The following is a 13,091-nucleotide window of genomic DNA, read 5'->3' as shown; positions in this document are numbered from 1 at the left end:
TAGGATTATGATTCATATGTAAGAATTATGTTGATATAACTGAAGAAATGTGAGAAATTCAAGAATTTTCATTTTGAAACTTTATTCTTTATCCGTTTGTTATATATAATATTTTATTAAACTGACGTTATTTGGAAATAATAATATGCTTGTCTCGTTTAGTTAAGTAATTTATATATGTGATTTTTTCTTAAATTATAATAATATTTGTATTGTATTTTAATATCTATCTGCATGCATATTCTTTGTTAAAAAATTTATTACGGGAAGATGATATCGCGTTATTTTATTATCTGCAATTAATACGATCCTCGAGAGCAGATCTCTTCAATCTTCGATGTTAAATCGTTATCAATAATTTCTCAAAAAAAAAAATTTAATGTTCAAAGTATTAATTAATCGTGTTTCGATCCACAATACTATCCACCCACGAATCTGTTCGAATCCGTTCGAAGAAAGTGCGTGAGAATATCGCGTGATCGAATCTATTCGAAACGTCTTGAAAATGTTGCATCTTAATTCGGAAGAGTGATAATTAATTGTCTCACACTTCGCGTATGAAACAACACTTGAACTTACATTATTAAATGATCAACGTTTCGCGCTTTCACTGATATTATTCATGTTATTTATAATTCCGTCTCGATTTATTCGAATTATTCGGTTATTTCGAAAATTGCTGAGAAATTTAAGTTAAATTGCTCTTGAAACTCGGTAGGTGAGAAATGTATCTCTCAAACGATATCTCGTAAACATCTCGTAAACACCATCTCGTTAGTTTTTCATTCAGCAAATTAACATTGATTTTACACGAAAATAGAAATTTGTAATTTGCACGTAATAAGGAAATATCCAAATATTTCTTATATTTATATGTAATATACATATAGATAATACAGATGGAGTATTTAGGAAGTGATATATTTACTGAATTCCGTTCATATTATCGGTGAAAGGCGAGAAATTTTTGCATCGAAATCGTATATAAATATGTGTGCAGCGAGGAAAACGCGATTACATTTATCCGTAAATTTAATACATTTCTTCTTCGTCGGTACATTCGTCGCGATGTTGAATGTAAAACGGAACGGAATCAATAACTAGTAACCTGCTTTATCGGTGATGATTTATATCTGATCGGGGGGAGCCGGTTTCTCGGAAGAAAATTCACTTACCCACTTTCATTACCGAGATCGCTCCACGATTCCACCAGCTCACTTTCGGTATCATCAATGAGAAGATCAGGCGAATGGATCCACAACTCGAGACTCGTTTACGTCGTCCTTCGCAACAGGATTCCGATTCACCGTTTCTAACTCGTCCCTAGCCACAGTTCATTATCAATGTTACTACAATGTTGTGCGCGTTTCGTCAGAGCAGTTCGTTTTGCCTCGAATTGCATAGTTCGTTCGATCAATATTTAATATAAAAAGATGCGAAATATGAATTTTCATTCAGTAATTTCATCTGCACATTTACAAAATATTTTTATAACTTACTATTTTTCTCTAATTTTGTTCGTGTGACGCAAATAGAAATGTAATTGATATTTAAATATCGATTATAATAATTGCAAAATTTTATCTTTGAAATAAAAAATAAACTTCGTGTAAATTATTATAATTATCAAAGGATTATGAGAATCGTAAAAAAAGTCAAATTGTGTTATTTCTAACATCTGTTGCTTCTCGTATATCACTTTAATCATCATACGTTTCGTCGATGCACATATTATTATACACATATTTTCTAACGTGACGATAAACTAATTCAACGGATACTCAAATGGCCTTCTTAGAACTTTCCTAAGGGGAAAGTTATTTTCACGAGGCTGTTTTCGCGTTCGCAGCTGTAAGAGTTCGTTTACAATTTCTTTGTTTCCTTATCTCGAAATAGTTCCTATTCTTTTTCTTTGCCAACATTACATAAAAATTTCGAATTATTGACGGGTGTAATTAATTTTAAGAACCGACTTCAAAGTTTCTCTCTCCTTTTTTTTTTTTTTTTTTTTTTTACGGAAATCACACATAACCTCTATCTCTAAATTATTACCCCAAAATTAATACTTTTCCTTAATCGTGTTAATTTTAAATCTACGTAAGATCTTTAAACTTGATTTAAAATGAAACGTATGCAGAATCCGTATTTCGAAATCCTTTGACAAAAAATTCTTTCGCGATCTTAGAAGAGAGAAACAGGGTGCATCGATAATTTTAATGTTTCTAGCTAATGTTTATTAAAACCTCGAAACGTGTTTACATGAAATTCCACTCAATAGGTCGCGAAATAGGTTGCATCAATCGATTTCAACGATGACGATAAATCCCATCAAAAGTAGGAGTCAGGCTCTTGTATAACTATGGCCAACTACAATGTTGAAACGCGCGGGCACATTTTGCGTGACTCGCTTAGACGATAACGAATAATCGGTCGTTTCTCTCGGCCGATACGGTTTTAACGAACGAGGCAGTTCCTCCCCCGTGATTTCCATTTCGTTTCGTGATTATCATTCGTCATTGTCAAAATTGGGAATGCGATAGTCGGTTCAAAATTACTTGGAACGCGGAAGGAAGTGCGGCCAAGTATCTTGATAATGATTACTTTCTCTGGATCTAGATTCAATCATTTTGCGCGTGGGTGGATATCATTCTTTTCAAAAATTACTTTTCAGAATTTTCCTCGCTTTTCTCTCTTCAACTCTTGTTACAAAGCCTTTTAAATTTTAAAATTTTGTCTCAATTTGCAACTCTTCAAAATTTTATTGTAAATATACGTTTGTTTTTTCTTTCTTCTGTGATTTCACAATTGAAAAAAAATATAATTCCGTGTTAATTTTTAAGTAAAAACTCTATAGGTGAAAATTTAGATTGTTTCTTAATGAAAAATTTCGGAAGAGAATCTTTTCACGGGTCATAAATCTATCCTTGAAACTCGAGTTGTTCTCTATTGCGCGCGATTATGCAAAGTACGAATCTTCGTGTAACGCGTTACATTGCTAAGAACGTGATGGCTGTAACCTCGATGCAACTCGATGAAGAAGGTCAATGCACATGGAGTAATAGTCACCTCGGGCGGAGGTGCATCGTGACACGAACGATTGGCATGTTGCCACCAATCTGTCATTTGTCCTGTAATCCTTAACGCCATCTTCATACTAATATTGAATTCCCTTCGAATTTCTGTCTCGTTTTATCTTCGATTCCACGTAATGTCGTTTATATCTCTTCTTTATTCTTCTGTTACAGAATTTCACGCAAGGTGATCGAATCGAAAACAAGGACTAAGGACTCCGATTGGTGAGTCAAAAATTAATTTACTTGTTTCGTTTGTTACGAATCTTTGTCTGTCTCTCTATTAATTTTGAAGTATATCAAAGGAAAGAAGATTTGCAAAAATAGATTTGAAAAAATAATTTATTATATAATTGATATATAATAAATTAATTTCAATAAAGAATGAGTTATCATTAAGAAAAGAAATATATATTTTTCTATCAAAAAAAGAGACTAAAATTTAAAATCTTCAAAATTGTGTCAATACGTAACACGCGTTCAAAGATATTTTACGATGCTCGCCAAAACGGAAAAGATGAATATTCATGCTTGCGAAAAAATACAATGGGTTCGTATTTTTCTTCGAAATCTCTTTCATCGAGTTAAAACACCGTGATTCTCGAGCTGTTTAAAGAATAACCGGTGTTGGGACATCGGAGGAAATGTCGTTTGTAGAAAACCTGGTAAATTGCAACAAAAGGACGCGTCTTGCAAACGTACGAATTTCGGTGGCCGAGATCTGAAAGATAAAATTAAAACTTCGTTCTTTTAAACTTGTTCGCGTTTACGTGAGAACGTAACTTTGAATCGTATTATTCAATTCGCGCGGGTTTCGACATTTTTTACAATCGAGAAAAGACAGACGGCGAATTAACACCAGGTTTGCAGAAGCGTGATCCGGGTTGCCGTTACCACAGGCTGCGTTCGATGCGGATACATTCACCAATGGTAAATGAAACATTCGCGAGCAAAAATGTACAATTTTCTCTTGCGACTATAATTTCTATTATATCTATACACAAAAATTTAGACGAATCAAATGTTGAAAACGATAATTATTTATTTAAACTTCTCTCAAATATTTTTTAAATTTTATTCTTTTCTCTCTCTCTTGATAAAAAATGAAATGAAAAAGATGAAAGTTAAAAAAAAGAACATACACAAAGATGTAATTTCCTATCACAATCTTTTGCAAAGATTTAAATCCTTGGAACGAGGAGTAAAATTGACTTACACCACTTTCACACTCGTTCCCCCGTAATTGCAGGTGAACAGGATGAAGTTGAATCTGTTCCTGTTTTAAAATCTGACGTAATAATCACACGAGTACACCATTGTTACACGTAGCCCAACGAGCGTCCTTTGCTCGTTGAAACAAACGTGAAGGTCGGCGTGTAAATTTCGTAACTGAAAATTCCAATCTAGACAAGTTCCGGTACAAACTTGATACGGTTCGAGCCTTCGTCGATCGCCTTCTCTCATTTTTATCGCGGAATAAATAATTCGAAAGGTCGTTTTATTGCGACTGGTTATACGAGTTGGACTGGTTGGAAAAATAGGCGTAATTAGAAAGTTGGCGGATACAGTTCGAATAATTCATAATGTCAGGTTGGAAACGTTTATTTCTTCATTATCTATCCTTATCATCGTGTATTAACAAAAAGAAAAAAAAAATTAAAACTGAAGATTTATCTGCAACTTGCTACATATATAACGAGAGAGAGTGAGAAATATTAATTTCGAATCATTTTTCTTTTTGATAGAATAACGTAATATCAGAGTTATTATATCGTACACACAGAGAATAATGGAAGATCTGGACAATTTATTCCAATCCGATTCACCTTATAACCTTATCTTTAATTAGAATATAGTAAGCGTGCTGAATTTACTGTGCGGTCCCGCGAGACGCGTACGAAGACGAAGCTTGCACGAGAAAGCAGCGAGGTTCTCCTTGAAATCGAAATTAATTAACCGCCGATTAACCGGGTGCAAGCCGCGCTCTCTGTACGATTAAAAACCAGCACGGAAGCCTACCGTGTAATTTTTTATTTACAACATTTTTACAATCTTCCTTCTCCATCCTCATCAACGATTTTCACGCGAGATGGAAACGAAAGAATCAGAATTGGAATCGAAAATAATCTGAAAATAAATATTTTGATATAATTTCTATAAACCTCGTCAAATATTCTTTACATTTCCACGCCACGTTTCATCGAGCAAACAACTGCTCATCGCAATTAATTCCAATGGCAAGAATGAACTCATCGTCAGAGAAATCGAAAGCACGACTCCGGTAGGCAGCCATGACGAATAACTTATTACCGAGGAAAAAGTCGAGAACCATTGTATTCCTCGCTCTTCCATATTCCAAAAAAAAAAAAAAAAAAAAAAGAATCGAACGGAAAAAAGTGGAATCAATCCTCGAGTTCTCGATGCTTCCCCCCCGGTAATGATCTACGATGTGTAATCATGGTGGCGTCGATCGATGGGCCACGCTTTGCGATCCGACACCGATGTTAAAACGATCAGAAACCGTTTCCCCTCCCCTCGTGTTCACGCGTTTACACCAATACGAGTACGTATCGTGACGAACACGAGGGAGGGACTCGTGATTCTCTAGTAATAACCGAAACTGATATCGTGCAGGGGTGGCGCGACGCCTTGCGGAAGGGCGTAATCCCTGGCCAACTGGTCGAGGATGCCTCCGCTCTGGCTGCGCGGTTGCGGTTGGGAACGGTGCTCATGGACGGGCGCCGGGCCGAATTGTGCCGGTCCTTGGTTGTAGAGTTGGGACGGCGGGGCCGGTTCCTCCTGTTGAAGCAGCGGGTTCTGCTTGGCGATGGGGGACTGGGGCGCGGGGGTGAAGATCGGCGGTTTCGGGACGCCTGGACTCGACTGTCTGGGCGGCAATGGCGGCGAGTAGACGGCCTGGGTGTGGGTCTGGGTCGGGTGTTGGTAGGCCGGTTGCTCGTACTGAATCTGTTGTTGCTGAAGGGGCGCGGGGCGGGGCGCTGGCGCTCTGACGGGCGGTTGCCTAGGGGGCGGTGGTTGCTGGTACTGCTCCTCCTGATAGTTGTGCGGTTGGAGTGGCTCTTTGCTGGTCGTCTCGTCGACCAGGGTCGGTGGCGCGACCGTGATACCCTCGCCGGCCGGTTGGAAACCGTACTGGTTCGCCCCGTACTCGACCACCCGCACTTTCCCCGTGTCGTCCACGAAACCGTATTTACCCTTCACCTCGCCCGTAGGTAGCTTCGTCTCGATCTTGAACGAGCCGTCCGCTCCCTCGAACCCGTACGTGTACGACCCGTCCTCGTTGTGCCTGTTGATCTGTTTCAAGATGGCGACGGGGGTTGGCTTCGGGGTGGCGGGGCCGGCCGATTGCCTGTTGGGCGCGGAGTCGACGGGGTAACTTCGGGGGGTCGGATGGGCCGGTCTCGGGGACTCGTACGCCGAATACTCGTCCACGTAGTTGGCGCCCGGTTGCTGGTATTGCTGGCCCGATACGCAGAGTATGGCAGCTACCAATAACAGTACCTGGAGGACAAGACAAAAGGTTAAATCGAGAAAGGGAAGGTTTAACGAAAGATAACGAGTTTGGTTGGTTGGAGCTATATAAGGGAATTGTGAATATAATATCGATTATTTTTCTAAATAAGTACCTGGAGGACAAGACAAGAGGCGTTAAATCGAAAGGGAAGGTTTAATGAAAGATAACGAGTTTGGTTGGCTGGAGCTATATAAGGGAATTGTGAATATAATATCGATTATTTTTCTAAATAAATAGTATTAATTAAATTATCTCCGTGATAGGTCTTAATCGATCGCAGGTATACTCGTAAACGCCTCGTAAACATCATAACTTGAGCAATTATCGCAGCGTCTTATTACTTCCGCTTTCTCCTCGCGAGTTATGTTTCGCAGAAACTATCGTGGTTACACAAGTACAAGCCTTGCGTTTAAGAAAAATTCTTCGATACGTACGTACAGGTTTCGTATTTTTTGTTCTCAATTTATGTAATTTAAACGGTGTCTCTGCAAATCGAAAACCGGTATAAATTTTCGGGTCAATATCGAGAACTCGGTACTCCGTCGATCTTAAGATAGATCGTAAGATTGTTCGCAGAAAGCGTTCCGAGCTCGGTGATGCATGACCCTCCACGGAGTTACCAGAACCTTAACCGCCAGACGTGACTTTATTACACCATCTCGACTCGAGTAGATAACCGCATTCGAAGGATACCGGATGCATTCACGCCTCGTTCGACAAGGTACACGGTAAAAGTCTCGGTTTTAATCGCGTCAGACTCGCGCTTTTTCAACTTATTGTATTATACATTCATCCTTCGGTTAAGGAGGATGAGCGTGACACGTTTGTTCAATTGCACGAATTCGAGAGTTTTAATAACATGGGCGACGCACTTCCTCCAGTTTTGCCCGAATGACCACGAACGCTTACTGCCAACTTACCGACACGCGTTCCATCCAATATAATTCCTGAACGCGTTTCTGCTATTACCGATTATATAAGTAGGCGGCCGAGAAAATCGGTCGGCTCGCTTTCGTGATTTTTCGTTCGCGTGAAAACGAGAGGAATAATTCCGTAATAATGTAGAATAGAGTTAACGTGCAATACCGTTTGTTGCGCAATTTGTAATAATTGATTCGCGATTTTTACGGACAAGAGATTATTATCGATCGTTGAATTTTGTCGTATCGTATTCACACATAAAGATCGTTCGATGTAAAATCGATCTCTTCTACTACACGATTCGAGCAACGTGTCCAAAGTTTTTAAATTATTCTCTTAATCAAATCGATTACGAGGTCCATTCGGCAATACAACACAGATATCACAAGCACAGTTCCTATTTTTTTCACGATGGAAAAAATCGATGATCACATCACACGCGAGATTGAAATTTCAGGCTAAGGAGTCGCGATGATAATCACCAATGATTTAACGAGTAATGATGATCGGTAATCGGAGATCGTAGAAATGATCCCATTTTTTCTTTCTTTCTTTCTTTTTTGTAAGGAAAAATATTAGGTTCGAAGGATTGCTTAATTTAGAAGAAAAAAAAAAAAAGAAAGAAACGACGATGCACTTGGTAAAATACGTACCGTCGCGACGGTGCGCATTGTGTTCCAGGTGGTTGGTGTGTTAGTGTGTGTGAATGTAAGTAGGCAGCGAGGCTAGAGTACCAGCGGTTGCTCGAACTGAGGCCCTCATATACCTTACTGGGGTCCCCCGTTCCTACCCCCCTCTTGCCCTCTACACTCCTGTTAGCTCTGGGGGACTTTCACTATCTATTCGACTCCTGTATATACGGTCGCCTTGTCTCGTTACAGCACCTTATATCCCCTAAATATTCCCCACCAGGCTGGCCCGGTTTCTCGAGAATCTGGAAAATCGATCGTGAAGTGGACCGGTTCGCCACTTACTATTTTATCACCAGATACACCAGACTTCCGTTGTGACTTTTATTTATTTATTTATTTATTTATTTATTGGGGAAGAGAGGGGGAATGGAAATTGAAAGGATTATCAGAATTTTTTGGAAAGAATGATAGAAATTTTGGATGGTATTTTGTTAATAAAGATTCTTTTTTCTGACTTGTTATGAACTTTGAAGAAATTGGGATGATTTTCGAATTTAGTTTATTTAGATGAATAAAAAATTGGAATGAATTTTTTAATATAGTAATCTTAATATCTAAAAATAATATTGTATTATCTCTTCACAAAAATAGAAAAATTTTTGAATGACAAGAATAAATGAAACACGTCTTGAGAATCATTTTAAAGGAATCCACAAAACTGGTTACGTAATTAATCTGTAATTATCCGATTGGTCAGGATAACAAAGAGAGGATTATCGAGGCGTTAGGTTTTTGATCGAGGGAATGGATCGAATTTGTCCCTTGCGTCCTCTTATATTACAGTAACTCGTATACGAGGACACGTTGGCCGGTTGGCAGGTTGTTCTGGTTTCTCGTCACTCTTGAAAATCATTCTTAAGTTCTCGATTCGAGTACCTCGATTCTAGCGCCTGATCAATTTTTATTGTCTCTCCTTTCACTGTGTGTTTGATTCTTGCACGTTCGATCACCGTGTGCGCCTCATTAGGGACATCGGTTTTATTCATTTGGAATTTGGCGTTTTGCACGTTTAAGGTGTTGGCCGGCCATTATCGTTTCCCCTCCGTTCTCTGATTCTACGAGAATGGAATTTTAGAAATCCAGGCGTTGCATTGCAAACTAATTAAGGTGTATTTGTTAATTGTTTACCACGGTTAATTTTTATACAAGAACGTTGGAAAACATTGAAATATTTCGTTTTTAAGTAATGCGAAATTCGATCAGTTGGAATAAAAGAATGGATGTGTGGTGAAATATGAATGAATAAGCGAGTCTCATAAAAATATATGTATTTTATTATTAACTGCTGCATGCAATTTTTAATACGTCTTTTGCATAATTAGGTATCTCAATTATGATACAAGTAATTACTGTTATTAAGTGTCTTTTTTTAAATGACTTATCAGATAAATACATATCACAAATTGCCACAAATTGACGAAACTAATATTTTGTAAAAAGTTATAAAATTGTTAAAAGTAATTAAAGCATTGAAGCAAATATTTTTATTTTTAATAAATTATCGATTCGAAGTAGATTTACGATAATATCGAATGTCTTTTTGTAAATTCTGATTAATCAAGTTTTTTAGACACGATACTGTCAATAACAGAAGTGATACCTTACACGCAAAGTTGTTCAGCTCCAAGTTTCTATGGTGAAATTATTATGTAAAAGTACTCATGTAGATATTGAGGTCACGCTACAGAAATTATACATATATATATAGCAGTTGAACGAAATAATGAAACTTTTACCACGAATACCAAATTTTACTCGAATACCGATATCAAAATTTATCCAAGTTGTCTCGATTTAACCGATACTGGATGGAAAATATTACATTACCAAATGTTTTAAATTCCAGTTTAAATTTAGTATTATAAATTGATTTAATAATTGCAGGAATAATTAATTTGTAGATAGTTCGTTTTCTTTCAAGTTAGCAATATATATTTTTATAAACTAGTATAATATAATTTTAACAATTCTTATATTATTGCCTCGTTATTTATTTCTAATAAAATTGCGAATAGATTGTTTCATAACATTTTATAGCGAGATTTTCTTTTTATTAATTCATTCGCTTTCTTTTTCAAATATTATACATATACATTCCATGAACAAAAATTACATAAATTAGAACCAAGATGAAAAAAAGAATGTAATGGATTTGGAATGGAATGGATTTCTTCTTACTTCATAGTATAATTGGTTTATAATTCCAACTTTGTATAAGTGAAAAAAATTTCAAAGTTCAAGTATCATTCAAGCATTACCGTTATCTATGCAGCCTAGCTATATTATCACTTTACAGTTAATCAATTACACGTCTCTGTAGAATCGATGATGATTGTTTTAATTAATATTCAATGACAATGATGATTGTTTCAACAAATATATTTATTTCGCAATAATTAAATTACTCGAATGAACGAAAAACTATTTGATCGATAGATCAATCACACGTTTATGGAATGGAATGAAATAAAATAAACTAGTTAGCACGTGCTTAACCTCTAATTATAGTATCGTCTATAACTCTCGATTTTGTAATAATAATTACGAGTAACGATCGTGTAATTAATTTCGTAAGTTAATATAATAATCTGCTAAACGTGCTTCTCTCTTTCTCTCTCTCAACAATAGAAACAAATTTGAAACACAACGAGTATGTAAATTCACACGATGTGAAATAAATGTGAACACATTTCAGAAAGAAGTAAATATCTAATAGCACGATACGATATTCCAAAGGAATTCAACACTATAATTAACACCTTATCTCGGCTTAGTTTTATGATTCGAATGAAAATCTTCATTGATAAGGAAGAAAAAAGAGAGCATCGATATACCAATAACTTGTTACCTTGAAACTGACCGAATACAAGGTTGATTGGGTAAAATACAAGTGGCAAAGTCTGAAAACGTGCTCGATACTCGACATTTTCACCCGACTTTTGCGAAATACACTCAAACCGTTTTGTTTTCTGCCGTAAAATTAACCTTCGATCAGCGTTTCGCAACTTTCTATTGGCACGCTGCTTAGATCCCCTGCTGATCGATATATTTTGCTAGCTTCCGTAATTTCTCCTGTGACGCGTAATTTCAAGTAATTAAATTTCAAGTGTTTATGAGCTTGATTCGTCCGTTGGAAAGTATGAATCCTTTCTCGTAGCACATTTAATATATATTACTTGGAAATGAGCTATTGAACTTCTATTTATTTATGGAAATGGAACGAGAAAAGGTGTTCCAACTCTCAGATTCTTATTTTCCTTAGGATCCACCATCGTCTTTTTAAGGATGGATAAAACACGCCAAACTAAATTCTAAATTAAATATCTGAATTTAAAAAAGACAGATCATACTTCGCGTCATACACGCAACAATCCCAATACTTTACAAAACTTTTACGTAATACTATTAAAAGAGACGCAAGAATCATCCATTGCAAACTTCGATTTTCTAAATTACCTTATAATCATCTCTCCCCCAACAATGAACGACCTCAATCACGACTCCCACGTAAATTTCATTTCACGTAACTCTCTTATTCATATATCTCCTCCCTCCTCCTATATTAATTATGATAACAAATCGTAATCGTATTGCAGAGATGATCCTCCCTAATAATGAAACTCCATCCTCGAGGTTGTTCGTTCGATTCTCTCAAGTTTTCTCGAGCTTGGCGTGCGTGCATCTCAATAAGAATCGCGATAATTGACCCAGATCGAGCTTGCGTACACTCTCGTTCGGCGCGGCGACTTCATTTTGCCGATCATCTGTCTGTAAACGCACGCTCTCAATGCCAGCCGGTGAAAGGGAGATCCAGTCTGGTCAATTTCGTGTGTCCATCGAGTAAGCAAGCGCTCCGATCTCTTTTTTTAACTTTAGGTTAAATTGTGTGTCGTAAGCTGATAAAGGCACAATCGGTTGACGCAATTGGTTTTGGGGAGATTTTCCTCTTCTCAGGGAAGAAATTGTTTTCGATTTTTGTTCAGATGTAGAGAAACTATTATAAAAATAATATTATATTCGCGAGAGAGTTTATTGAAACACATTCGTCTCGATCCGTGTGTATTATATTTTTTTGGAATATATTTCTCTTCGAGAGAATGTTTTCTGATGGAATTATTTGAACGGATATAGTTGAAATGGGTCTTTGTTGCACTTTAAGTTATTTGTGTATCTTTTTTTTTAAAAAAAGAGATATGGTGAATTGAAGGATGGAATTATTTTATGAGTGGAAACTTCTTTAGGGGACTTCCGGTAGAAGAGAAAGAGGTGTTTTAACGGGCAGGGTAGAACGATATGACTCGTTGGAAGGTATGCAAGGTCAATCCGAACTGCAAACCGTTGCCTTTCACGTGTCACTCTCTTCGAAACTGCACTGGAATCACTTTGTGCATTAATATTTAACTGGATCTCTCGTTAAATTGAAAACAGATATTGACAAATAAAGGCAATTTTATTTTCCTTCGTTTGTATATATATTCGGTTCTTTCACTTTGATCAGGAAAAAATTCACACACGCGATGATATTATACTTTTAGATCGAACGTACACAAAATCGCGAGCAAGCGTTATTTAACATTTCAAAGGAATACCGGATGAATTTTTTTTTATCGGGGCCAGATTGATCTTGTTTTCGCTCTAAGCATTCTTTTCTTTTCGGCCTTTTCTAATTGACCATATTCCACTTTCTATTTCTATGTAAGAATTCGAAACGTTGTTAAATGCAAATAATGCTATTGTAATTAAGAGCGTTTGGTTTGACCAAAATTGGGAGTATTATTACGTGTGACGAAATGATATTATGTATCGAGAAATTCTTTCGTTTCTTGCCGCGTTTCTTATACTATAGTAATAATAGAAATTATGTCACAATAA

At 36.8% G+C, this 13,091-nt stretch overlaps 1 protein-coding gene across 1 annotated transcript; it reads right to left on the bottom strand.

The window, feature by feature from the left end:
- Window positions 1-4,759: 4,759 nt before the first annotated feature.
- Window positions 4,760-8,383, bottom strand: LOC725547 (extensin). The gene is made up of 2 exons (XM_026440360.1): window positions 8,181-8,383; window positions 4,760-6,593 (listed from the first exon to the last, which is right to left on the bottom strand). The coding sequence occupies exons 1-2, from the start codon at window positions 8,196-8,198 to the stop codon at window positions 5,676-5,678; spliced, it is 936 nt and encodes a 311-aa protein (XP_026296145.1). The 5' UTR covers window positions 8,199-8,383; the 3' UTR covers window positions 4,760-5,675.
- Window positions 8,384-13,091: the final 4,708 nt, after the last annotated feature.

This window comes from Apis mellifera, linkage group LG4 (assembly GCF_003254395.2).
Source record: "Apis mellifera strain DH4 linkage group LG4, Amel_HAv3.1, whole genome shotgun sequence".
NCBI lineage: Eukaryota > Metazoa > Arthropoda > Insecta > Hymenoptera > Apidae > Apis > Apis mellifera.
The sequence above is the reverse complement of the archived record's forward strand: the minus strand, read 5'-3'. Positions and strand labels throughout refer to the sequence as shown.